Source organism: Heteronotia binoei, chromosome 15, assembly GCF_032191835.1.
Source record: "Heteronotia binoei isolate CCM8104 ecotype False Entrance Well chromosome 15, APGP_CSIRO_Hbin_v1, whole genome shotgun sequence".
In the NCBI taxonomy this organism is placed as follows: domain Eukaryota; kingdom Metazoa; phylum Chordata; class Lepidosauria; order Squamata; family Gekkonidae; genus Heteronotia; species Heteronotia binoei.
In genome coordinates this window covers 35415195-35441582 of record NC_083237.1, presented here as the reverse complement: position 1 = coordinate 35441582, position 26388 = coordinate 35415195, and the positions used below count along the sequence as shown (strand labels likewise).

Here is a 26388-nt window from a genome sequence, read left to right as displayed (position 1 = left end):
TTCCTTTTTGTGGGCCCGGTGGGGACTGGGCAATGTGTCAGGCTATTGCAGTCATTTCATGAGCTGGCGCGGGAGCTGGGGGTGCCATTGGCGCATGAAAAAACTGAAGGGCCTAATTCAGCACTTACATTTTTAGGTATTGAGCTGGACACCAATCAGCAAGCTTCACGGCTGCCTGAGAATAAAGTGGCTGATCTTAGAGTACGGTTAGCCTCACTTAGGAGGCAGCGCAAAGTGTCACTGCTTGAACTCCAGCAGGTGGTGGGTCACCTCAACTTTGCATGTAAAGTTGTGGCACCAGGTAGGGCCTTTTAAAGATGTCTTTGTGATGCCATGAGGCACTTGCGGCTTCCTCACCATCGAGTCCCAGTGACCGCAGGCATGCGTAGGGATCTTGAGGTTTGGGAGGAATTTCTGGAATCGTTTAATGGTATTTCATTTTGGCGGGAGGACTTAAAGATTGAAGTGGAGCTCCAGATATCTTCAGATGCAGCTGGAGCCGCCGGATTCGGGGTATACTTCCGGGGCCACTGGTGTGCAAAACAATGGCCCGCAGGTTGGTTGGCCAGCGGGCTCTGCAGGGACCTCGCCTTTTTGGAATTTTTTCCTATTTTAGTAGCCGTCTGGCTTTGGGGGGAGCAGCTGGCCAACCATACTGTTCATTTCTGGTGTGATAACATGGCTGTAGTACATGTCATCAACTCCTTGTCCTCCAAATCTGCACTGGTAATGAACCTGGTGAGGGCGTTCACATTGCGATGCCTCCGGTTGAACATTTTATTCCTTGCAAGGCATGTTTCAGGAGTGTGCAATGGGGTGGCAGACACTCTATCTCACCAACAGATTGAGCGTTTTCGGCAATTCGCTCCGGAAGCGGACCCGTGGCGAGCTCAAATGCCCCAGAAACTATAGCAGCTTGGGAGGCTGAAGCCGGTAGGGCAATTCATTTAGCATTGGCACCGAGCACCCGAAGAGCTTAAGATAGGGCAGGATTACAATTTTGGGGGTTTAGGAGCGCCGCTGGATTGCCTGATAGTTGGCCGGTTCCTGCGGCACATATCATGCAGTTTTGCATACATCAGAAGGAGAGAGGCTTGGGGCTTAAGTCAATTAAGGGTCAATTGGCAGCACTTTCCTTTATGAGTAAAGTGCAGGGGCTCCCCAAGAATACGGGTGATTTTAGAGTTAGGAAGATGCTGGAGGGTTGGGCAAGGGAGCGTGGGCAGCGGGCCGATACCCAGCAACCCATATCTCCTTCAGTGCTTAAGGGGTTGTATAGAGTTTGGCTGGGGATATGTTCTTCTTCTTTTGAGGCTGCGCTGTTTCATGCGGCCTCTTTGGTTGCCTTTTTTGGGGCTCTGTGCATTAGCGAGTTGGTTGTACAGTCCAGGACTGACAATTCTAACCGAGCGCTGTGTGTCAGGGATGTTAAAATTGTGCAAGGGCAAATTCTTTTGACAGTTCGGCGGTCCAAAATGGGGGATGATTAGCATCAGAAGGGGATGATTATTACAATTGGTGAGTGTGCCTTACCAGATTTAGGGCTTCCGGTGTGAGTTTCCAACAGAGCTGTCATCTCCTGAATAAGGGGGAAACTTAATCCTTTGTTCAGGGTAGTATGGAGCCTTAACGGACTCCCTGCCTGCATTTCTCAGTTAGAGATTTGCCCAGGATTACGTGCAAAATACTTTGAGCCATTGATCTCAGCTGATGATTGATTCCGAAGGGGATTTTTCTGAAGCTTTGAAGATCTGGCGTGGAAAAGGAGCGTCGTTCAGCATCTACAAAGGATTAAGAGCCATTCAATTGGCTTAAGCCTGTCTGGATCTCACTCTCTTTTGGGACTGATAAATATCTGAAAGACTAAGAAGACCGAAGTTTAAAAAGCATAGCCGCTAAGGTACTTTGATCATTATCTCTCACTCTGGGACGTTTCTAAGCTAATCTAAATAACAGTGGAAGGTGGGAAAGCGAGGGGAGGAGAAGAAATTTTGAAACTTGGACTCTGTTAAATTAAAGGCATTGATAGAATTTGGGAAAGAAGAAAATTGTTTTGAATACCTGTGGTCAATGACATAGGCTTCTGTGTTATGGCTCTGTACTTGCAATCAACATAACAAGTATTTAAAGACTGCAATATTTGGAGAACGAGAGCTGGGCTCAGTGAACCAGGAAGTAAAAGCTGAAGGTGTACTGGCAATCAACATAACAAGTATTTTAAAGACCGCGATAGTTGGAGAACATGATCTGGGCTTAGTGAACCAGGAAGTAAAAGCTGAAGGTGAGAGGAGCAAGAAGAAGGTCTTTGCTAGGGATTTTTAACCATAGAGAAATTACGATCGCCATTTTGTAAGAGGAAAAATTGCCAAAAATTGTTAAAAATCAATATCTCAGCCCAGGAAGGTAGGAGAAGGATGAAATTAGTCTTATTTTAAACAGTAAGTTCTAAGCTACTGAACTTGGTGCTGGATTTAGAATTAGAGCCTTTTGAGTTTTTGAGGGGGTTTTTTATATCAGAAGGAAGATTAACTCGTGCAAGATCTCATTCTTTGGACAAAATGCAAAGCCAGTTTGATACCATGGAAGCCAGGATTATGAAGGGTGTGGAGAAGATGATAACAGCTAGCAAAAAAGAGCTTAAGAAGGATATTGGAGACCTTAAAAAAGAAGTTGAAGATTTTAAAGATGAACTGGGTATGGTTAAAAACAGGGTCAATGAGGTTGAAGAGAAAGTTGATATACATGCTTTCACCTTATTAAAACTTCAAGAGAAGGTAACAATTCATGACTGCAGATTAATGGAAACTCAAATGTGTCTGAGAGGAATACCTGAAGGGGAGGGAATTGACTTAATGGATTATATGGTGAAAACAATTGCTGACTATTTAGAGGAAGATCCTGAAAAATTCAGAAACATGTTGGACAGTGTCTTTAGAGTTAATTCATCATATGCAAAAGACAAAGGCCTACCAAGAGATATAGTTATAAGGCTTCCACGGCAGCAGCAATGGGGTACTCCCCCTCCACCATACAGAGTATTGGCCGGTGGCGGTCAGCAGCTTTCAAATCCTATGTGCGCCCATTGGTCACTTAGGAGGGTGCAGGAGCAGCTTGATTGTTTTGTTGCCCGTTAGCATATTTCCGGGTGTTGACATTTTTTTGTTTTCCAGGTGTTGTGGCTCGTAGGGAGAGGCATCGGATCCTCATCTGCGGGCACAGTATGGGCAGTCTCCAGGTCTCCAGTGGGCACCCAGCTGGGCCTCAGAGAGTGGGTAACGGTGGAGTGGCTGGGTCGCCGGGACCTGCGTTGGCCGAGGATCATGCCACTGTTGTTCAGGGAGAGGTTGGCACCTCCTCCTCACATCCTAGTCATTCACCTGGGTGGTAATGACTTGGGATTCATGAAAGGGAAGGCCCTTTCTTTGCAGGCGCAAACAGATCTTCGGGCAATTAAGTGAAGATGGTCAGGCGTTATCCTTCTGTGGTCGGCAATATTGCCACACAAGGTTTGGCGGTCCACCCTTTCCCCTGGGGGGATGGAACGCGCCAGGCGTAAGACCAACCGAGCCTTGCAGAAGGTCATGGAGAGGGGCCTAGGGATATTTCTCCCACATCCGGCCATACGAGTCGAGAATGCTGACTTGTATAGGCCGGATGGGGTTCATCTGTCTGAGTTGGACAACTGGGCCTTTTTGGAGGAGCTTTGGCAGGGGTTGCGGTCAGCTCTGGGCTGTCCGGTGGGCGCTAATGCCTAAGCAGAGGCTTTGCACTGGCGGTAGCAGGATGAGGTATTGGCCACAGTGTTTTTCAGGGGAGCACCTATGGCTCAGCATCAGGTGTGCGGGTGGTCTGTATGAACTGCAGATGGGCTGTACGGCTCAATGTGGAGAGTGCAGATCAAAGCAAAGCCTCACCAGGGCGGATCTTTCCATGGGGGATTGATTCTAGCCCAGGTGGAGGCGGGCTTTGGGCCTGGCCGCTCAGCACCAGCCAGAATATGGGGCTTGTGCTGGGGGCAGGGTGGCTCGCCCTTCCAGGACAAGGCGGGGTCATGGGGTTGACCCCAAGGCTTGTCCTTTTAGGCCATACCCCTGCTAGTTATAAGTTTGCTCAAGTTTGTTTCCAATTAAGCGGCCCGGTTTTTATCCAACACACTGTGTCAGCCTCTTCATTCCGACTGGGGGAGCAACTTACTTACCAAATAAAATTATTTACTTCTGTTCACCTGAAAAATCATGACTAAGAAGTATGAGATATCATAAGAAAGGTGAGAGGTGGGGAGGCTAAAAGCAAGCAAATTCAAGTTTATCAACCCCTTCATAATGTTATATTATGACATATGGCTCCTAGAGATTGTTTTGGAAGGAGAGGAACCCAACAGAAGTTGGCATGTAATGCTGAGCAAATGGAGAATACAATGTTGGTTTTGTCTTTTCCTTCTAATAGAGGCAAGTGGAATGGCCACTGGTAGAGACAATTACTGGTCTGTGGGAGAAGTCATGACAATTATAGAGATGCCCTTAGGAAGGCTGCAGGTGTTACTTTTTTTTTTTTACAAGTGAACTGAATTGGTGAATAAAATAAATGCTAGGGATGTATCTAAACTGAGAAAAGGTATTTTTACCACTCCATGTTCACAAATTGATTAAAATACCTTAGAAGGTTTTACCAGTACCAAACAGGACAGTTCAAGATACAATGCAAAAATTCAATTTGGAGAACTACCTGCCATCTTACAAGACCAGGATTTAGCCTTCTGCATGCTGCTTCAACCAACCCACTGTGCTGGTTGTATGGAAATAGGGTTGCCAAGTCCAATTAAAGAAATATCAGGGGACTTTGGGGGTGGAGCCAGGAGATATTGAGGGTGGAGCCATGAGCAAGGTTGGAACAAGCATAATTGAACTCCAAAGGGAGTTCTGGCCATCACATTTAAAGGGACCACACATCTTTTAAATGCCTTCCCTCCACTGGAAATAATGAAGGATGGGGCACCTTCTTTTGGGGCTCATAGAATTGGACCCCCCGGTCCATTCCTTTTGAAACTTGGAGGCTGTTTTGGGGACAGGCATCAGATGCAGTACTGCAAATTTGGTTCCTTTACCTCAAGATATACCCCCTCAGAGTCCTAGATACCCATGGATCAATTCTCCATTATTCCCTATGGGAATCATTCTCCATAATAGAGTACCCAGTAGACATTTCCCTCCCCCACCCCACTTTCTGATGACCCTAAAGCAGGGGGGGAGTCTCCAAACCTGGAGATCTCCTGCCCCCACATGGCGATTGGCAACCCTATATGGAAATTACTATTGGATCAGGGCTTTTTTTTTTTTCTGGAAAAAGCAGTGCCGGAACTCTCAGGAGGAAAATGAAGAAGAAACACGTGGTTGCTTCTCACAAATTTTTAAACATTTTTGAGAATTTTGTTGCACCAAGAGGTTCTGGGACTCCATTCTCCCCCTCCATCCTCATGACATTTGCAACTGCTTTGCATTTACATGGCACTCACTTCCTGCATCCTTTCCCCCTCTCCTTACTACCTATATATCTCTGGCCAGTTTCGACATACCTTCCATGCATCTGACAAAGAGAGCTGTTTCCCTTGAAAGCTTATACTACAATAAATTTTTTTAGTCTTAAAGGTGCTACTGGATCCTATACTATCATGTGTTATTCACCCAGAGGTACCTGAGCACACCACACTTGCATCCTCAGAATGGCCACAGTTGTGCTCTCCTACAGGACGTCCTCCACATTCTTTGAGGGAATCTTCTGACCCTGAGCAGTTCACATCATCCAACCAGATGCGATCAGGTCCACGCCCAAAGCGTGCTCCATGTGGGGCTTCCAAAGCAATGCCACAATTCAGTTGCTTGCACACGACACCAGCATCCTTCAGGTCCCATCCATCATCACACACAGTTCCCCACTGCTGCTGGTAGAACACCTCAATTCTCCCAGCACAGGAGTTTGGGCCATCTTCCAGTCTGACGTTAGCCACATTGGTGATGAATTTGTCTGCAAAGAAGTCAGGAATAATGTTATTCATTAAAAGAATGACATGGTTGGAAACACCCTCATACATTCTGACTAGGGTTGCCAAGCCCCCCGGGCCGGATGGGGGTTCTCCTGACCTGGAGGTTCCCAACCCGCCAGCCCAACTCACAAGTGATGTTGTGTGCTGGCCGCTCTAGGAGCTTCTGAAAAAACTCTATGGTTTTCCCAGATGCTCTAGCAATTTGGGAGGGAAAACTCTATGGTACCTTTAGGGTTGTCAGCTCCCCCCAGTGGAGGCAGGGATCCCCTGCTACTAGGCCCTAACACTCACCAATCAGCTGGCTGGCAGGGGGACTTACCAGCAGAGAGAAGGAGACCCAGGCGACTTCAGCAGCAACATGGCAGTGTCACTTGCAGTGTGCACAAGTGACATCATCATGTTGACAATATCCAAGTGGCACTCTGGTATTTGGGCAAAATTCCTATGGTAGAAGCCATTTTTGCTTTAGAATTTTGCTTGAACACCAGAAATTTGCCACAAAATTGGAACCCTAAGAAAGCAGAAGGAACTGGCAGCAGCAGCCCTAGGAAAGTGTACTGTACTTCCTGTTTGTCAAGAGACTAGGCCTATTTCATAGTCTCATTCAAAATTCAAACTGACTGAGGCCGAGAAATAAAATAGAAAGTTTTTGATCCCTAGGTAATCAAGGTTGAACTGACTGTTTCTGGCAGGGAAATATAAGGAGTATGGAAGGTATTCAGATGCATTGGGTGCTTCATCTCCTCTTGTAGTTTCAAAGACACCAAAGGAGGCCTACACATTCCAATTTGTTAATGCAAAGATTTGTGGTGCTTGCTTAACTGGATATGATACAGCTGCAGAGTGTTAGAGACTAGCCTACCTGATTGATTGAATCATCTAGGCCAGTTAGGTTACAACCTTGGGCCTTCATTTGATTGGTTAGCCAAAATCATGCCAACACAGGTCACTAAGCTTAAAGGAAAGATCCTTTGTTCTAGCTTTCCCTTTTGACTGGAAGACAACCAGATTTGGAACCCTTTTGATTCTAAGTGAACTACCATGTCTGAGCCCTTTTGATTTGTACTGTAGAATTATCTTGGATTCAGTCTTGTTAAAGTAACATCTAAATATGGAACCAATGCTTGTAACAATGCCTCCTTAAGTTATCTAGCTTTCTTATTTTTCTCCTCACTGTTTACTAACCTTTTATGGAATATTCTTGCTGCACAATCTTTTAATAAAACACTTTATTTTAGTGATGTTCTTGAATTCAGGAGGCTTCAATCCAGTATTTTGGTTTACATTGACTAAAGCTAGCCAAGAAACTTATTTTGAAATTCTCCTTGTAAAGGCACAGCCTTGCAAGGGTGACTTTCTTTGTTTTAGACTAGGGAGGACTGGAGGCTTTGTCCCTTGCTTTCTAGCTGGCTGGGTAGCAAAATGGCTGGTGTGGGTCATATCCTGGAGTGTATGGGCCCACACTTCAGCCTTTTTCTGGTTCTGTCTTGCCTGCCTGCCTGACGTGGGGCTTTGGGCTGTAAGGCCTGATTGCTTCTTTTTGACAGTCCTGTGCAATGGTATATGTTGAGCTAACAAAAGAATAACTGAGAACTATTTTTATTTTAATTTTAATGCCTATATTGTCTTTTCTTCCTCCCCTTTATGCTTACGATCATGGCCTAGATTGATGGTTTCTGGAAATAAAAAAATTCTCAGTCACATCTCCTGGAATTTAAGGGATATTGCACAATTAACAAACTGTCAAGATGCCCATGTGGCCCTCGTTTATAGGAGATATTTATAAAGTTGAGGTCCGCTGAGTTGAGGATACATTGCTTGGTTGCCCATAGTCTTGGCATGGCAGAAAGTATGGACCCCTAGCTAGCCCAGGTTCCATTTTTTTTTATTTTAAAAGTGAGGCTCTAGGCTTTGAGGAGAAATCACAGCTGCAAATGACAGGCTTGCTATTGTTTCTCTTGACAAGCTTTGTAGATGTCTGAGAGGAAAGCATGAGCAAATCCTGGCATGATCCAATGGTCAGAAAATGCAGCAATTATCATTTAATAGGCACATTTAGTAAACAATGGGCATGATATGCACATTAGACCATCTAGCAAGCCTTGTGAGTTGACACCATCTAGCAAGCCTTGTGAGTTGACACGTGTGGTCATCAACACAATCCATCAAGTTGTAAACTGGAGATTCTGCCTGTCCCCTTAAGCACATTGAGATTAAGAGGGCTACTTTGGAGAAGTGTGGAAAGGAGCCAATGTTTTGGACTTCCTAGTCTCCTATGCCTTCATCACATACCTCATTTTCTATGTCCTCACCCCTTCTCTTGGTACATTATACCTTAGTCCTGTTTTGCAAAAATGACACTGTCATTGCCCATTACCTGAGCAAATAACTGCTGCATCTTGTCCATGATGACAGTTATTGTTCCCCTGAGTATTTGCCCTGCATTCTGTGATAGCATCTTCCGTGCCTTTGCAGTTGATGTCATCCAACCAGATGGAACCTGATCCTTGTCCAAAATGAGCTCCACTTAGGACGGCACCAGGCTTTCCACAGCCCAGTTGCCTACACACAACTTCAGCATCATTTTTGTCCCAAGTACGGTCACAGACGGTGCCCCACTGCTCAGTGTGGGGTGGGCGAATCTCAACTCTCCCACTGCAGCGATTTGAGCCATTTACCAGTCTCAGATCATCTGAAAATAAAGCAGAAGGATTACTCTTATGGAGAACAGATGGTTTTCAGCATTGTAGAGATTCAATGTTTCACTAGCCAAAGGTAGAGCAATTCAACACAACCTGGGCTGCACTCAGATGGGCATTTTGGCTCGACATAGCCACCCCCATCCCCAGATTTAAAAAATGCATTTACACCCACACATCTGGACCAAGAGCCACAAGTGCATCCACCTCATCATCTGATGGCTCTACTTCACCTCAAAAATCCACCATGTACTTCCCAGTGGCAAACTGCTGAAGTGTTTCCCTGGCATGTTTCCAGACTGTCTGAATGCCCAGGGCATGCCATGGAAGTGCCTTGCATGTGCATAAGTGGTGTGGCCACTCCTCCAGGGGGCACTCATCATGGGCCTCTCTCAGAAACTAGGCATGCACCATCTGCTCGTGGTGGGGTGCCACAAACTGCTCTGACTTAAAAAAAAAAAAAAAAAAGCAGAGAGGCTGGTGCCACAAGTTGCCCATCTGAATCCAGCTCTGGTCTTTCACTGATCCTCACAAGCTGGAAGAGACCAATATGGACTGAATGGTTAAACAGATGGTTCCTTGTGATGAATGTGTCTTGCAACAGATTACAGGAGACACATATAACAGACCGCCATTGGGCCCATCTCTCTTTGACCTTCAGTGTAAATGGAAGGCATTCTGCACAGCTGGGCTCCATGATCCTCTATTCCTCTTTACCGCAGCTGTTGCAAATGCTTGCAATTTTACAGGTGACTGTCAGCCTCCCTCCTATGAGCTGAATGGAGACTCTGCTTTTGATTGATGTCAGATTGCCTCCTTTAATTGAACCACCATTGTCAGGAGAAGACATTAGAAAAATAATGTGGGACGGAAGTCAGTGTTGAAAAAAAATTAGTTTAGATACCAAAGAGTCGGAGTACATGCAGTGCCCCCTCTAAGTTGAGTTAGTGTGAGCTAGCTCACAGTTTTTTAGCCTCTGGCTTACACATTTTTGTCTTAGCTCAGGAAAAATGGCCCCAGAGCAAACTAATTAATATGGTAGCTCACATTAGTGCCAGTAGCTGATAAAGTAGAATTTTGCTCACCTGACTCCACATCTTAGAATCATAGAATCATAGAAGCATTGAGTTGGAAGGGACCTCCAGGATCATCTATTCCAACCCCCTGAACAATGCAGGAAACAAACACCTCCCCCTAAATTCACAGTATCTTCATTGCTGTCAGTTGGCCATCTAGCCTCTGTTTAAAAACCTCCAAGGAAGGAGAGCCCACCACCTCCTGAGGAAGCCTGTTCCACTGAGGAATCACTCTGTCAGGAAGTTCTTCCTCATGTTGAGCCGGAAACTCTTTTGATTTAATTTCAACCCATTGATTCTGGTCCTACCTTCTGGGGCCACAGAAAACAATTCCACACCATCCTCTATATGACAGCCCTTCAAGTACTTGAGGATGGTGATCATATCACCTCTCAGCCACCTCCTTTCCCAGTTAAACATCCCCAACTCCTTCAACCTTTCCTCATCGGACTTGGTCTCCAGACCCCTCACCATCTTCGTCGCCCTCTTCTGGACCCATTCCAGTGTGTCCATATTCTTCTTAAAATGTGGTGCCCAAAACTGAACACAATACTCCAGGTGAGGTCTTACCAGAGCAGAGTAAAGCAATACCATCACATCATGTGATCTGGACACTATACTTCTGTTGATACAGTCCAAAATTGCATTTGCCTTTTTAGCCACCACATCACACTGTTGACTCATGTTCAGCGTATGATCCACTAAGACCCCTAGATCCTTTTCGCACATACTGCTGCTAAGACAAGTCTCCCCCATCCTATAACCATGCATTGGATTTTTCCTACCTAAATGCAGAACTTTACATTTATCCCTGTTAAAATTCATTTTATTGGTTTTAGCCCAGTTTTCCAGCCTGTCAAGGTCATCCTGTATCCTGTTTCTGCCTTCTACTGTATTTGCAACCCCTAGCAATTTAGTATCATCGGCAAATTTAATACGCATTCCCTCTATTCCTTCATCCAAATCATTTATAAAGATATTGAACAAAACAGGTCCCAGGACAGATCCTTGAGGCACTCCACTTGTTACTCCTCTCCAAGTGGATGAGGAACCATTCACAAGCACTCTTTGGGTGCGATCTGTCAACCAGTCACAGATCCACCTAACAGTAACAGGATCTAAACCACATTTTACCAACTTGTCAACAAGGATAGTATGTGGAACCTTATCAAAAGCCTTACTGAAATCAAGATAAACGATGTCTGCAGCATTCCCCTGATCCAGCAAGGTAGTCACTTTCTCAAAAAAAGAGATCCAGTTAGTCTGACATGACTTGTCATGTCAGAGAGAGCTTAGAGAGAGCATTGAATAGGCGAGGTTAATGTTGGCAAATAATGACCCGCTTTCCTTTTTACTATCTTTTTTTTTCTGCTGTAGAACACATCAAAAGAGATTACCTGAACACACAACACCAGCATCTTCTCCATGGTTACAATTATTTACTCCCCAAGGCTTCGCATTGCACTCAGAGAGGGAAGATTCTGTTCCTGTACATGATACATCATCCATCCAGATGGGATCCATTCCTCGCCCAAACCGGGCTCCATGTGGGGCTGATATGGGCGAGCCACAGTCAAGGCTCCTACAGACCACTGTAACATCATTCAAGTCCCAGCTGTCATCGCACACAGTTCCATATTGTTGCAAATGAAACACTTCTACTCTTCCAGAGCACCGACTTGAGCCATTGACCAACCTTATCGCTACTGGGTCTGAAACAGTAAGAAAGATATTGTAGAAAAGTCACAAGGCAATAGTCATGGAAAGAAGAGTTTCATGGAATAGTATAATTTATGCTAACGTAAGCTGTTTCCCCAGTGCCTTTGCAAAACTGGGATCTCCAGACTAAGGAACAGAGGTCACTGCAACATATGTGCATGGCTAAGGATGGGAAACTATGTGCTAACTGCGAAGATCTCTTTGCTAATGGTGCTGACCATGAGTAAGCTGCCCATTTGAAATGGTTCCAGGTTTTGGGAGCACCTGGGCAGATAATGGCCAAAGCTCCTGCATGTCCACTACCATATCTCTCTTGCCTACCCTCCTATGTACCCCCACCTGCTTGCACATCATTCTCTTGCCTACTCTCAAGCTTTCCCATCACCTGCAGTAACAGATGCCCACAGCTCCTGCAAGTCCTTTCCCTGATGGTGTTGACTTGTGGCTTCAGCAAGGAGTGCCATTGACACTTCCACCAGGAATGCGGGTGCTTTGTGCACCACCCACATGCTCTTCTCCAACAATGTTAGGTAATACATGCAACTGGAAGTACAGGTGATAAAGCTCTCACAAGCAGGAAGTAGAAGGCTGTGAGTGTAAGCATGAGAGGAAAGTAGGGAGCCAGTAACAGTGGGCCCTACCAGATGCCATAGGCTCTGGCAGTTCCTCCACATGAGGGTATGCTGATACTTGCCCTGGAGAAGTTCTGGTTTTGATCCAACCTGCATCATGAGATGCATCTTCACCCAGAAGAAATTGTGAATACAAGAGCACAGATTAATGTAATAGGAACTAGTATAAGGACATATAAAACTGTCCTACATCAGGTCAGATGTAGACCCCCAGTCTGCAGAACTCTCTACGCAGACTGGCAGTGACTGTCCAGTAGGGTTGCCATGTCCCTTCTGGCAACTGGCAGGGTGTGTGAGGGACTTATCTGTAGAAAGAAGAAGGCCTAAACCATGTCGCTAGCATTGCACAGGAAGTGACATCTTCATGCCAGCAACTTCTGGGTGATGCTCTGGAATTCGAGCAAAAACTGTGGCTGTAATCATGCACACTAAATAATGCACTTTCAATCCACTTTCAATGCACTTTCCAAATGGATTTTGCTAGGTGCACACAGTAAAATCCAGTTGGAAAGTGCATTGAAAGTATGTTGAAAGTGCATTATTTAATGTGTGTGATCGCAGCCTGTGCTAAAACCAGCTTCTTTATTTTATTTATTTATTTTGCGGATTTCTAGTCCGCCCTTTCCCAAGTCAGGCTCAGGGCGGATTACAACATAATAAAACAATTAAATCACACAATAAAACAGTTAAAATTAAACAATTAAAACCATTAAAATGAAATAAAATAACTCAGCATCAGTGATATGAACATCATTCATAAATGATTTCATAAAGCTTTTGTGCAAATACCAGAATATCACTGAGAGGTCACTGGTGTGATGATGTCACTTCCTTTGCCATGCTAGGCCTAGACCTTCTTCTTCTACTGGTAAGTCCCCCTACCAGCCAGCTGATCAGTGGCTGGGGGAGCAGGGCCAAGCAGTTGGGACCCCCACCTCCATAGGAGGGCCTGACAACCCTACTGTCCAGGTTTCTAGACAGCGACCTTTTTCTGGCTCTGTTATTTATTAACTCCTGGGATTCTTGAGGCAACTAAATGAAGAAAGACAAAAATGTTTTGAAACAAGTTCTGAATGCAGATTTCCATCCCAAATATACAAGAAGAGAAATTAAGCGAAGGGCTTTCTGTTCAGAGGGTATTGTTTCTAAAAGTAACTTTTTGGAAATAAAGCTTAAAATTTGTGTTACCTCCACACTCAACACCAGCATCTTCTCCATGGTGACAGTTATTAAGGCCCCAAGCGCTTGATGTGCATTCACTGAGGAAAGTTTCGGTTCCAATACAGTTGACATCATCCTTCCAGATGGGCCCTGATCCTCGTCCAAAAAAGGCATTTGTAGGGGCTTTTAAAGGAACACCACAGCCCATCTCCCTGCAGACAACTTCAGCCTGCTTCATGCCCCAGCGGTCATCACAGACGGTCCCCCACTGGTGGTCATGGAATATCTCAACTCTCCCAGAGCAGCGATTTGTGCCATTTACCAGTCTGAGTTCTAGGAAGAAGCAAAATTTTGAAGAATAGACCACATAAAGGAAAAAAAATCCATTCTTTGAACCTCTCACTTCTTTTGGCTAAGAAGGCTGGACCATTTTACTCCATAGGCAAATATCAGGTGGTTCTTTTTCATAAGATGTAAGTATCTTTCCTTCTTTAATACACAGACTTCAGAACTGTTGGATCTATCTGAGAATAATGACTCCAACACAGAAGTTGAATTCTTTATCCCTAGATCACTTGGTTGGGAAAACAAACAATCAATTCCACCTCCCACAATAAGCCTGACCATTCCCCAATAAGCAGCCCTGCTGAAAACTTTCATTGTTTACGAAAGTGCTCTTCTTCAGGAACTGAACACATAATGAAACTGCCTTTTGCTGAATGAGACCATTGGTATTGTCTACTCAGACTGTCAGCAGCTCTCCAAGGTCACAGGCAAAGGTATTTCACTTCACCTATTGCCTGGTCCTTTAAAACTGGAGATGTCAGGGATTGAACCTGGGATCTTCTGCATGCAAAGCAGAGGCTCTTCCACTTGCCATAGCCCCTCCTCTGCAATTGATGGAACCTTCTTAGTGAGGAGATCCAGCATATGATATGGTCCAGACATTGCATGTAAATTGCATTGTGAGGGAGGTGAAGTGCTTTTGAAACAAGAAGCCACTTTCCAGTGATCAGTCACTGACCTCCACCCAGGATTCGGTTTGCTAACAACTTTTCCCAAGATTGAGAAATGAGCTTCTGTAATCATTTCCCATCTTTCTCTCACACACACCATCAGGGCCGGCCCTACCACTAGGCAAACTAGGTAATTGCCTACAGCACCGGCCTTCTGGGGGTGTCAAACTGGGCTCTTCCATGTGACTTCGTAATGTTATCAGTGTTTTGGGGTGTGCCAGAAGTTAGTCTTGACTAGGGTGCCAGACAGTCTAGGACCCACCCTGCACACCATAGCTGAAAGACAGAAAAAGGAACCAAAATTCTTAAATTAGAAGAATCCTTGGACACGTGTGACTGTGACAAATATCTTTTCTACAGCACAAGAATTCACAGATGCTCCATCTGTTTCCATGTATGTTACTTTCCAGGATTTTAGCAAATACCATTCTGCATGCAGGGCTCTGAGGCTGGGTGAGTAGGGGAATTTTTTTTTTTTTTTTGGTCGGAGTGCTTTGGTATTTTGTATATTTTAGGTGCATGTTCCCATCTGTTCCTACTAGTTCCCATCTGGCCTCTGAACCAGTTTACTACAGAAGAAATGAGGAAGGTGTCTAGATCTATTTGTATATGGATACAATGATGCCGATTTATCTCTCTCCAAAGAGAAGAAAACAGTGAATTAGTAGTATGCTATGGGCTGGAACTGCTTCAACCTGTTTAATAAGGTAACAATTCATGCAGTTAATGGGAGAATAGCACAAGAAAGTATGTGAGAGAAACACTGTTTCCTTCTTTAGTGTTTTCAGTAGCAAGTCTCATGTTGCAAGTAGCAAGTCTCATGTTGTCAAAGAGCTGGGGGTCATTCACACTGTATCCAGTTTCCAGGGCTTTGTTTGTAGAAAACTCATTTGCATATTAGACCACACCCTGATGTCACCATTGTTTTGCACAGGGCTTTTTTGTGGAAAAAGCCCAACAGGAACTCCTTTGCATATTATGTCACACCTCCTGACACCAAGCCAGCCGGAACTGCATTCCTGTGTGTTCCTGCTAAAAAAAAACCCTGCCAGTGTCCCATATAGCATTATCAAGTTTCCATTTATCCATTACCTGAGCACACCACACCAGCATCTTCTCCATGGTTGCAGTTGTGTTCTCCCCAGGGCTTTAGGCGGCAGTCCCTGAGGGCAGCTTCTGACCCTTTACATTTAACATCATCCAGCCAGATACGATCACTTCCCCTTCCAAAACGAGCGCCTCGTACAGCTGATACTGCTTTTCCACAGCCTAGTTCTCTGCACACAACTTCGGCATTGTTGATATCCCAGCCATCATCACACACAGTCCCCCACTGCTGGTTGTGGAGTATCTCAATTCTCCCAGAGCAGCGGCCTGAACCATTGACCAGTCTGATCTCATTTGGGTCTGAAATGGTTAAAGGAACTGTTAGTTTTCCAATCCTCACAACCAGGGCTTTTTTTTTTTCAAGAAAAAGAGATGCCAGAATTCTGAAGAGGGAAACAAACAGGTGTCCCTCATAACTTTTTAAACATTTTTTTCTTCGTCCAAATATTTTTATTGTTATTGTAAATATAATCGGGTGGAAACAGGAACTTTTACAGAAAGTTTTAAAGATGGCTGCACCATTTAAACCTGAATTTTTTTGTTAAATATGATGTCACAAATTTTTAAACATTTTTGGAGAATTTTGTTCCCATGAAGAGGCTCTGGAACTCTGTTCCACCATGTTCCCCCAGAAAAAAAGCCCTGCTTACAACTCATCATCTCTTGCTTTCATTTCCAGTTTTTTTTTTTGGGGGGGGGGGACGACCATTCAACTGTGTCTACTCAAATGGGCTGCTGGTAGTAGAAGCAATGCAGAAATAAAGCATTCATTAGATCTAATCCCAGGAAAGAAGAAGAAAAAGAAGGAGAGGAGAAGGAGTTAGTTTTACATCCTGCCCTTCACTCCCTGAAGGAGTCTCAGAGCAGTTTACAATCACCTTCCCTTCTTCTCCCTACAACAGACACACTATGAGATAGGTGGGGTTGAGAGAGCTCTGAGGGAACTGTGACTGACCCAAGGTCACCTAGCAGGCTTTTTGTGGAGGAGTGAGGAGTCAAACCCAGTACTCCAGATCAGAGTCCTCCACTCTTAACCACCACACCAAACTGGCTCTCCACTAGATTCATTATCTGAAAGTCTTAAGGGAAAAAAAGATTGTTTTCTAACCCATAGGCCCTGGTTCAAAGTGAGCTTGACAGTGTAAAAGCCAAGAAGTGGTAGTTCTCAATCTCATACTGATCCCTCTTTAATCAGATATACCAAGCACTCTGAAATGCTAGATACAACTAAATACATACGTATGCACATATCTGAAGTTGTTCTTTCAGTGGCAGCGGATGGTTGGAAGATATTTGACCAGTGATAGCTTTTAATTGCTGGTAGCCACTGGCTGTGTGTCCTAATCTGTCTTCACAGTTGAGGTCTGAAGGAATTTGTTTTTTACTTTAGATAATCTTTTGGAGCTAATGGGGGGGTAGGGCAGGAGAGTTTTGCCTTCATCCACACATCGTTGAAAATTGCCTTATCTATGCACCATAGTAGCATTTTGCACTCAGGATAATTCTGTGGATTGGTTTGTCCACACAGAACAATCCAGTTGTGAAATACTGCAATGTGAACTATCGCAATGACTGCACACTGACAGAGCCAGTGTGGTATATCCAAGAGCCAGTACGGCATAATGGTTAGAGTAATGGAAAAGGGTCAGGGAGCCCCAGGTTTAAATCCCCTCTCTGGGGGATGACCTTGAGCATGTCAAAAGCTCTCCCTGTAATGTAACTCACAGGGTTGTTGTGAGGATAATATAGAAGAGAGAATGGATCCTCCTTCGGGAGAAAGGTGGAGTATAAATGTGGTAATAGTCCAGAATGAGGGGATGCAAGTCAGTTGTGTGCTCTTGGTTTCTGATGCTGTTGCATCTTTTGTAGGCAATAGCCAACTTCTTGCAGAACACTGTGCAGTTTTAAACAAGACAGTTTGCTTTTCCAGATCCACCCTTTAGCTGACTTTAGGTAGTCTTTTATTTCTACTGAACACAGAGTGAAGGTCATCAAATTGGTATCCCCAGAGAATGGGCTGTAACCTAACACTCGCAATACACTTCAGCTATTTTTCTTTATGCATTGCTCAGAAGATGTCTGCAATATCAGCTTGGAACATAATCACCCCCAAAAATCTGCTTCGAACCCTTCAGTCTTTTGGAAACTTTGTAACATCCTATCTGTTGAAGTGTTATAACAAGCTCAAAAGCTTGCACAAATTTTTGCATCAAATTGGCATGACATGGGTTTTAATAAAGAACAATATCAATTCTCTCAACATAGGATCGTGTATTGTTCTGCAAGATTACCTGAGCACTCCACATTCGCATCCCTTCTGTGGTCACAGCTGTGCTCTCCCCAAGGCCTCGCTTGGCATTCTTTCAGGGATGCCTCTTTCCCTGTGCAGTTCACTCTGTCTAGCCAGATGGCACCAGATCCTTGGGTAAAGCGCGCTCCACCTGTTGCTTTTAAAGCATTTCCACAGTCCACCTCCCGGCACACGACTTCTGCATCCTGCATATCCCAGCCATCATCACAAATGGTCCCCCACTGCTTGTTGTGATACACCTCAACCCTCCCTGAGCAACGAGTGGAGCCATTCATTAGTCGGATATCTGAGAAGACCAAAAAAAAAAAAAAAAATCCACATATTTAACATAGTAGCACACCCATGGAGTAAAGGATTAAGAATCCCACCGAAATACCCAAGGGCAGGAGGAATTCACAACCCCAAAAAACATATCAGATATATTTACAGTGTGAAGAATCTAGGGTTGCCAAGTCCAATTAAAGAAAAATCTGGGGACTTTGGGGTGGAGCCAGGAGACTTTGGGGTGGAGCCAGGAGACATTGGGGGTGGAGCCAGGAACAAGGGTGTGACAAGCATAATTGAACTCCAAGAGAGTTCTGGCCATCACATTTAAAGGGACAGCACACCTTTTTAAATGCCTTTCTTCCCTAGGAAATAATTAAGGATAGGGGCACCATCTTTTGGGGCTCATAGAATTGGACCCTCTGGTCCAATCGTTTTGAAACTTGGGGAGTATTTTGGGGAGAGGCACTAGATGCTATACTAAAAATTTGGTGCCTCTACCTCAAAAAATAGCCCCCCCCCAGAGCCCCCAATACCCATGGATCAATTCCCTATGGGAATCATTCTCCATAGGGAATAATAGAGTGCCCAGTAGACATTTCCCTCCCCCCATGCTTTCTAAAGGGGGGGAGGGCCTCCAAACCAGGGAATCCCCTGCCCCCTCCCTCTCTCACACACACTAATACTTACTAGATCTTCTTCCTGCAGAACTTTACTGGCTGTGAAAACGAAAGCAAAAGAAAGAGAGGGCCCATTCTCCATGGAAACTATTACTGATTCTTTCCAATGAAGCCCTTCCTGTTTCCTGCGCAGCCTTAAAGGCACACATTTTACAAACGGATCAGTTTGCAGGTTTCTAAACCTGCAGGAGCTCTACAACTACATGATGCCTACACGCATGTTCTCCCCCCACCCCGCTTCTGGATTTTTGGAGAGTGGGGGAGGACGCTGCAAATTCGAGGGTCCCCTGCCAGGGCGGGGGGGGGGGGTTAGGATGCCTAGCTTTATTATGCAGGTAACATGGGTACAGTGTTTGATTCATGCTGGGTGTTTTCTGTGACATAGGCAGAAGGAAGGAGCATTGGCTCAAAATTTGCCCTGTATATGGGGCTATAAGGAATGGACCAGACAACTGCAAAAATCCTCTTTCTCACCTATACCTGCTGCGCCACTAGAAAAGAGTCACAGATCTGAGCAGGAGCAATGAATACAACAAGCAATGAATACAACAAGCACTCATTTTTAGTGCAGCTGAGATATGCTTGTCTTTGCTGGCTTTTGACATTGGTGCACCTCAATTACTGCAACTAATCCCTTGATTCTTAAAGCATTCTGCTAAGCTGCCCCCATGGGGAGTTGAACCCCACGATGGTGCATCAGAGCTTTCTCATCACAACTTCATAACAGAACTTCATAACTACCCTGAACTTCATAACTTCATAACTACCCTGGCTCAGTTCAAAAAGCTCAGGAGTCCACCACCACCCCTTTAATGATAATGTGCACATTGAAAAAACCTCAGCCAATTATTATAACACTGAGATCTTCAGTCAGCAGTTTTCAGCATTCTCACAACAGCACAATTGATTCTTTGGGCGTAAACTACATCAGTTAAAACAGTATGAAACAGATAGCAGTGTAGATGTCACCCCTAATGTAAATGTAGATGTAACCTCAGCTTCTGCTCTATTGTTTGTGCTTATAGATGGGGTCACTTGCTTGAGTCATCTGAAGTGACTTGCTCTGTAGGTGCAATAGTGAATGAATGATCCAGCAAGTCAGGTAAGTGCTGATCAATTTTTAAATGGTAGAACTGAAAGTAACTTCCATATTATTTTGGTTGGTTTTGAACACATGTCTCTTACCAGTACATATAACACCTGCATCTTCAGTGTGGGTACAGTCATGTTGCCCCCATTCTTTAGCTGGGCAATTACTGATGGCTTTCTCCGACCCTGTGCAGTTAACACCATCCAGCCAGATGGGACCGTTTCCTGCTCCAAAACGAGAACCTCGTGGAGCTGAAATGGCACTTCCACAGCCAAGATAATGACACACAACATTGGCATCCTCAAGGTCCCAGTCGTCATCACATATAGTTCCCCAAAGTTGTTCATGGAATATTTCGACTCTGCCAGAGCAGTGAGTAAGGCCTTCTGCTAATCTGATTTCAGGAGCCTCTGAGAAGAAGAAGGAAGACACAAGCAAAGAAGGAACCTTTCAGAAGCTGAATGAAGTGTGTTTTTCTGCCTTGTCTCTGCTACAAGCATACTTTGATCCTAGTTGAATAGGGCCTGCAAAGAGTGCACATAATCTGAGCACTATCGCTGCAATAATAGTCTTGCTGCATTTTGCTCACATATACAAATCTTGTTTTGAGGTTTATGTGCAGGGAAAACAGCTTCTTAGGGCTTGGCACAGAAGTCTGCTGTTCAGTGCTCTGATTTACTGGAAACTCTGATGTAATAACAACATCACCTCCTCTTCCCCCTGCCTGGAGTTTTCAATTATAAGGATGGTAAGTTTATATGAAGTCTAAGCATACCTGTAGTAGGATGGAGGCCATATGGTTCTTCCTTTAAAAAAGCAATTGAAATGTAGTTTGCTTTGCTCCTTCAAACTCTTGTTTCTGGACAGTGCCATTCAGATTGCAACTGGGCGTGTCACTCAAAATCATCATCAGTGGTCAAGGGCAGATACAACTAGATCCCCCAAGCTGAAAGATTCTGTCCCTGTTACGCTGGCACGATTGAGAGGACAACACATTTTACAACATTGTTCGCTATACAGCAAATTTTGCTCATCTTGTATCTCATTGCTATCAGAGAAAGGCTCTGAAATCTCCGATGTGGAGATTGTTAATAAGCTTCTCTCGGATGTGAATATGGAAACTACAAAAATAATAATAATAATAATAATAACGCAGTTTTGTGCTCAAGCGATAAAACTGTGCTCTATATTTCTCAAGTAAATATGGGATCCTAATTTGCCAATCTGCTTTTATTAGAGTTGTAAATTTGTGTTTCTAATTGTAGGAATGCTTTCTTTTTTGTGTGTGATTGTTGTAGTACCTTTTTGTGCATACTGGCCATGAGCCGTTAATAAATTTGAATCTGAATTTGGGTGTTTCACATATTAATTATTCTTCAAGGTTGTTTTTTTTAAAAAAGGCCAGAGTTGTAGTCTTCTCCCAAACATGCAGCTGCAGGCTTAGTATCTGATTACTACCACTCAGCCTAAGCCACATGACAAAAGGAAATGGAATATGTAAAGCAGGTATCCCCAACCTTGTTGAGACTGTGGTCACCACAGGAGTTTCCAGAACTGATAGTGGACAACACCAGCTGTTTCCCTGCAACTCTGCACACAAAGACAGTATCTGAGAGCATCAGAAACATAGGACCAAATCCCTCCACAAATACCCACGCATTGCACATCGAGTGCTGGGGGATTATTGAGGAAGGCAAATTTAGGGAGCTTGACTTGAAAAGCAGTGGTTCATAGGGGTTCTTTTGACCATAGGCAGAAATCATAATTGGTGAGTGGGTTTGCTTTACAAACTTTGACATTGAAATTGATCTCAACCATGATATTTGTAGTTCTGGATCTGAGGCTTTAAAATGTTATGTTAACTCAGAATGGTCCATTGATTAATGTTAGGAGGTAATCCCCTGATTGCTGAGAGAGAAGGCTAGTTATTTTGGAAGGCATTCAAAGCTTCAAGACTGGGATGAATTCAACAGCTTTAAAGAATTTGCTTGAAAGGAAAACACTGCAGAAAGTTGGGGATTTTCTGCTATCCTAAATAACTCCAAAAAATCAAAAAATAACTCCAATAAATCCAAAAATTAAATTAAATTAAATAAAACTTGTTATCTGAAATTTTTGCAGTCTTATTGTTTTATCTGACTCTAGACTATTTATGAAAAAATAACCATCATTGCTCCTAGCACAAATACTATGGTTTTCCCTGTTTATTTCCCTGTCTAGGAAATAGTCTTACCAATTCCTCACTAGCAGTCACTCTGCCCACGGGATTGTGCTTTCCTTGGAGCAACTGACCGATTCACCGCTAGTCATCGCACAGCTGCATTTTGACTTGTGGCTCCCTCCAATTTCCCTCACAGCTTCTGGATCTCCAAAAAACAAGACCAAGTCACTTCAGGGGAAATTGGAGAGAGCTGCAAGTCAAAATGCAGTGCTGCAGCAACTAGTGGGAAATTGGTTGCTTGTTCCAAGGAAAGCAGAAGCCCGGGAAGCAGAGCAACTGCTAGTGAGGAACTGGTATCTCTTTGCTGATCATTCTTTTGTCATGTTGATGACTTGGAATGATCTGGTGATGTTTCCTCAATGTGTGTTTATTGCTTAGAGATAACCCACTAATTAGGAAAATAAAAAGAGGGTTGGTTTGTATATGGAATTACAGAAGCAATTTGTATTGCATATTATGCAAGCAATTTGAATTATAAGCCATTTGTGCTTAAACTGAAAAGAGTTCAGCAGTTAATGGGAGAGGAACTATTAACTGATTTATTAATTTAATAAAGAATTGCTGGCTCAGCAACATGCACAAAATAGGAACAGAAGATGTGCTAAGAAGTCATATTAGAAGTACTGAACATTGCAAAGCTTGCTTAAATTATTTGTGGTGAAGCAGGGAGTGCTGGTTCGCATGCAAAAGATTCTGTCTCAGTTCTATCTGCTTCCTTCTTGCCTTCTTTGAGAAGACCCAACTCAGGCATGTTTTCAACTACTGTTGTGAACTGCTGGCCACCATGTACCTTTTGGTTGGTACCAGCAGTGCCTGTGGGTGAGGTAATAAACATATATTTTATGCAATGTACATCACTACTTGGTTCATAAACATAACCAGAGATCTGGCTTCATCCCACTAGAATTTTATGAAGAATCTGGCCACTGTCACCTGCTCAGAAGAGCAGAGTACAGTGTAAGAGATATCAGGTGCTCCTCATCCCTCATCATTGCCCACCTTTTCTAATTGTCTCTTAGTTTTTCCATTTACTCTTCTGATAATCAAAAACTTCTGTTTCTGCTGAGCAAGAGACAATGCATTTGACAACTTGTAGATCAGACAGCAACTTTCCAAGGGACGCTGGTCCAAATTGTCGGCACTGGCCATTCTTGGAGAAGTTATTGTATTTCAGTGAGCTAAGTGAACAGCTGTGTAGGGGATCTTTGGATGATGGACAATATGTTATTATGGGTTTTTTCATATTATTACAAGCTTGCACTTTGACTACTGTCCTCTGATTATTTTCAGTCTCTCCTATATGACACAGGAATGGTAATTTTCTCATTGACAACAGATACCTACACAATGAGCCTTAAGTGTCAGAAGAGAGCTCTGGCAAGTGTCCATTGGGGCTTGGAAGAGGTGAACCCCCTTCTTGCTGAAGGAATGGTAGAACACAAAAGAGAGGGAGAAGATTGCAATACAAAGCTAAGTAAGTAACAAGAAGCCAATGGCTGTCTCAATTAATATTACCAATACACTTAACCCTATAAAGAAATTTTAAATATGATACAATTCCAAATCCATTCAATTCATATATAGTATACACCTGTACAACTATCAGCTTCAGCAAAATCTCTTATCGCCATGAATTGAGTCAACACAGTTCATGTTCTTATATAATACAATGTCCCAGCTTAGACACAGTCTCTTTTCAATCACTGAATAGTTCAAAACAATTCAAATGGAAATAAATCCACAGAATGCTGATGCAGTGACAGTACTCTCTTCTCAAATGGAAATTAGTCCATTAATCCAGACTCCTGCCTTTCCTGCTTGAAATAATGAGCCTTTGGGCAGAGTTGGAGTATGAGCAGCGGTCCTGAAGATCTTTGGATTATTTTCTATTTAGAAGGTACTGAAATATTTGGATTAATTTCCATTTGAGAAGAGAGTACTGTCACTGCTTCGACATTCTGTGGATTTATTTCCATTCTAACTGTTTCAGACTATTCAGTGATTAATAAGATACTGTGTCTAAGCTAGAACATTGTATTTTAGAAGGAATGGTAGAGACAGGAGTTTTCATGAAAAGAAAGCCTGATTTTGATGCTGGAAGAGAGCCTGATTTTGAAGTTTTAAGAGGTTTTAAGCAGGATGACCCACAAATAGTCATGTGAAGAAAGCCTGATGTTGATGCTCTGCTTCCAATCCTTCCCCCGTTTCCGTGTTGTGCAGAGAAAAGCTAGCCTTGAAGACTGACACAAGCTACAAAGCCTGAGTTCCGTTTTACTGGTCCTGTTTTTTACAGGACACCAAAATTAAACTCCTCTTGTGGATATTTAAAAGGATGAAAGAAGTTCACTGGCTAAATATCTGCACAACAGGTTGCTTTTAAAGGCATGGGAAACACAGCCAGTAAAAAACTGCAAGCCCCTCATAAATATCCTTTTTGGGATAACTGCAGAAAAATTTGTATGAACTTCATATAACTTGAAATTAATTCATTAATCGCAGTACAATTTCTGCTACCTTTCACAGCAATTTCCCAGTATTTCAGTCAAGAAAAGTATGAAAAAGAGCTGTCAAAATATTTTCTTGAAACCAAGCAAGCTTGGTTGTAGCTCGAGGCAGAGTTCCAGTAGTAGCAGCTGAAGGAAGGGCCTACTAAATGTGTCAGCATATTTTGAGGTAGAGCAGTTGCCAGGGCCCAGTGTGGGTGGTATACAGTGCTGGCATTCTTGATGGCAATGGGAACAGCACTCCCAAATGCATACAATGGCCAGTACTGTCAAGGAAGGGGTGTGTAGGTGGTGTAGGGAATTGAACACGGGCATTAGAAGTGCTTGCAAGCTGGAGAAGAACACACAAACAGATAGGTGCTTGCAGGTGTGGGAGTGGAAAGAGGACCCTGGGAATGTATGAAAAAGTTGTAGACTGCCCACTTTCCAACCCCATTTTGGCTCAGCATGAGTTTCAGAGAGATTTTTCTGAAAACGAAGCTACTTCAGAAGAAGAGGCAGGTTTGGGGAAGTGCCCTGAAAGTGACATCACAGGAAGTGGTGGAATTTTGGTTCAGTGTGCCCCGGAAGTGACATCACTTGGCCCTTGACCTGGAAATGACACTGCAGGAAATGACATAATTCCTGTCTCCTGGCTCCACCCCCAAATTTTACTGGTCCACAAAGGAGAAGTGTAAAAATAACCGGACCATGGGGAAAAAGAGTTTGGGAAATCCTGCCCTATGGGAATTGGTTTTTATAGAGTACAGTGGAGTGCCTAGCAGACATTTCTTCTTCTTCCTTCCCCCCCTTCCCCTGCTTTCTGATCACCCTGAAGCAGGGGGAGAACCTCCAAACCAGGGGATCCCCTGATCCCAATTGGGGATTGGCAACCCTAAGAGGATGCAGGACCTCTCTGGGAATCTGATGTGGAGAAGTGAATCTGCTACCCTGCAGAGGTTTCTTTCTCTTTTTTTGTCTCCCTCTGTGCTGTATTTGTCAATAAAACAAATAACACAAAATCACTATAAGTCTCCAGTGCTCTCTTCTTCAAAGGGAACTAACCCAGGTAAGCATTGCCCTAAACAAGACTGAATGTAACAATATCTATGCTTCTTTAGCAATTACCTGCACATTCCACACTGGCATCTTGGCTATGGTCACAGCTATGTTCTGCTGATGGGTTTGCTGGGCATTTACGTAGACTTTCCTCTGATCCTGTGCAGTTGACTGCATTCATCCAAGTGGGACCAGATCCTTGTCCATATTTAGCTCTACCTGGTGCAGCTATGGCATCTCCACAGCCCACTTCCCGGCACACAACACGGGCTTCCTTCATGTCCCAGCCATTTTCACACACTGTTCCCCATTGCTGGTTTTGGAACACCTCAACCCGGCCAGTGCAGGGAGTTGAACCACCGACCAGCCTTACTTCTGTTAAGAGAGAAACAGAATGACAGTCACAACCAATGCAATTCGTGTTGAAGCAGCATGTTTCATACCAAGCTTTCCGGGCCTTAAAAGAAACAATGTTTTTGTAACATGCAAACATAAGCCTTCACAAGCTCAGTGAAAACCACTAGTTTTACCATTCTATATCTGGCGATGGTCAACTAGATTTTTCATTCACATTCAAATGAATGGTGACAGTATCCATTTTCTTCTTTTTGTACCTAGAATACTGAATCAGGAGGTGTATTGTCTCTAGATGTTTGCCCACATTTAGAAGAATGGGAAAATAAACTTGCTGAATATGTAATAATGGCAATATTAACAAGCTACTTGAGAAACAGGTCTATAACAAAATCCCAGGAGAGATAGAATGTATTACATGTACTATGCTAGCAGGAGAAAAACTTAGAATAAGAAGCAGTCTATAATATTATATA

The 26388-nt window shown here is 43.7% G+C and overlaps 1 protein-coding gene across 1 annotated transcript in view; it reads right to left on the bottom strand.

The window, feature by feature from the left end:
• LOC132584532 (deleted in malignant brain tumors 1 protein-like) overlaps positions 1-26388 on the bottom strand; it is a 58990-nt gene that overhangs the window by 16673 nt on the left and 15929 nt on the right. The window contains exons 3-10 of the mRNA XM_060256436.1: positions 25628-25933; positions 19891-20205; positions 17742-18047; positions 15436-15750; positions 13355-13660; positions 11213-11527; positions 8418-8732; positions 5692-6021 (exon numbers count right to left, since the gene is read on the bottom strand). Of these exons, the coding sequence (XP_060112419.1) occupies positions 5692-6021; positions 8418-8732; positions 11213-11527; positions 13355-13660; positions 15436-15750; positions 17742-18047; positions 19891-20205; positions 25628-25933 (2508 nt within the window). The remainder of the gene's footprint in view (positions 1-5691; positions 6022-8417; positions 8733-11212; positions 11528-13354; positions 13661-15435; positions 15751-17741; positions 18048-19890; positions 20206-25627; positions 25934-26388) is intronic.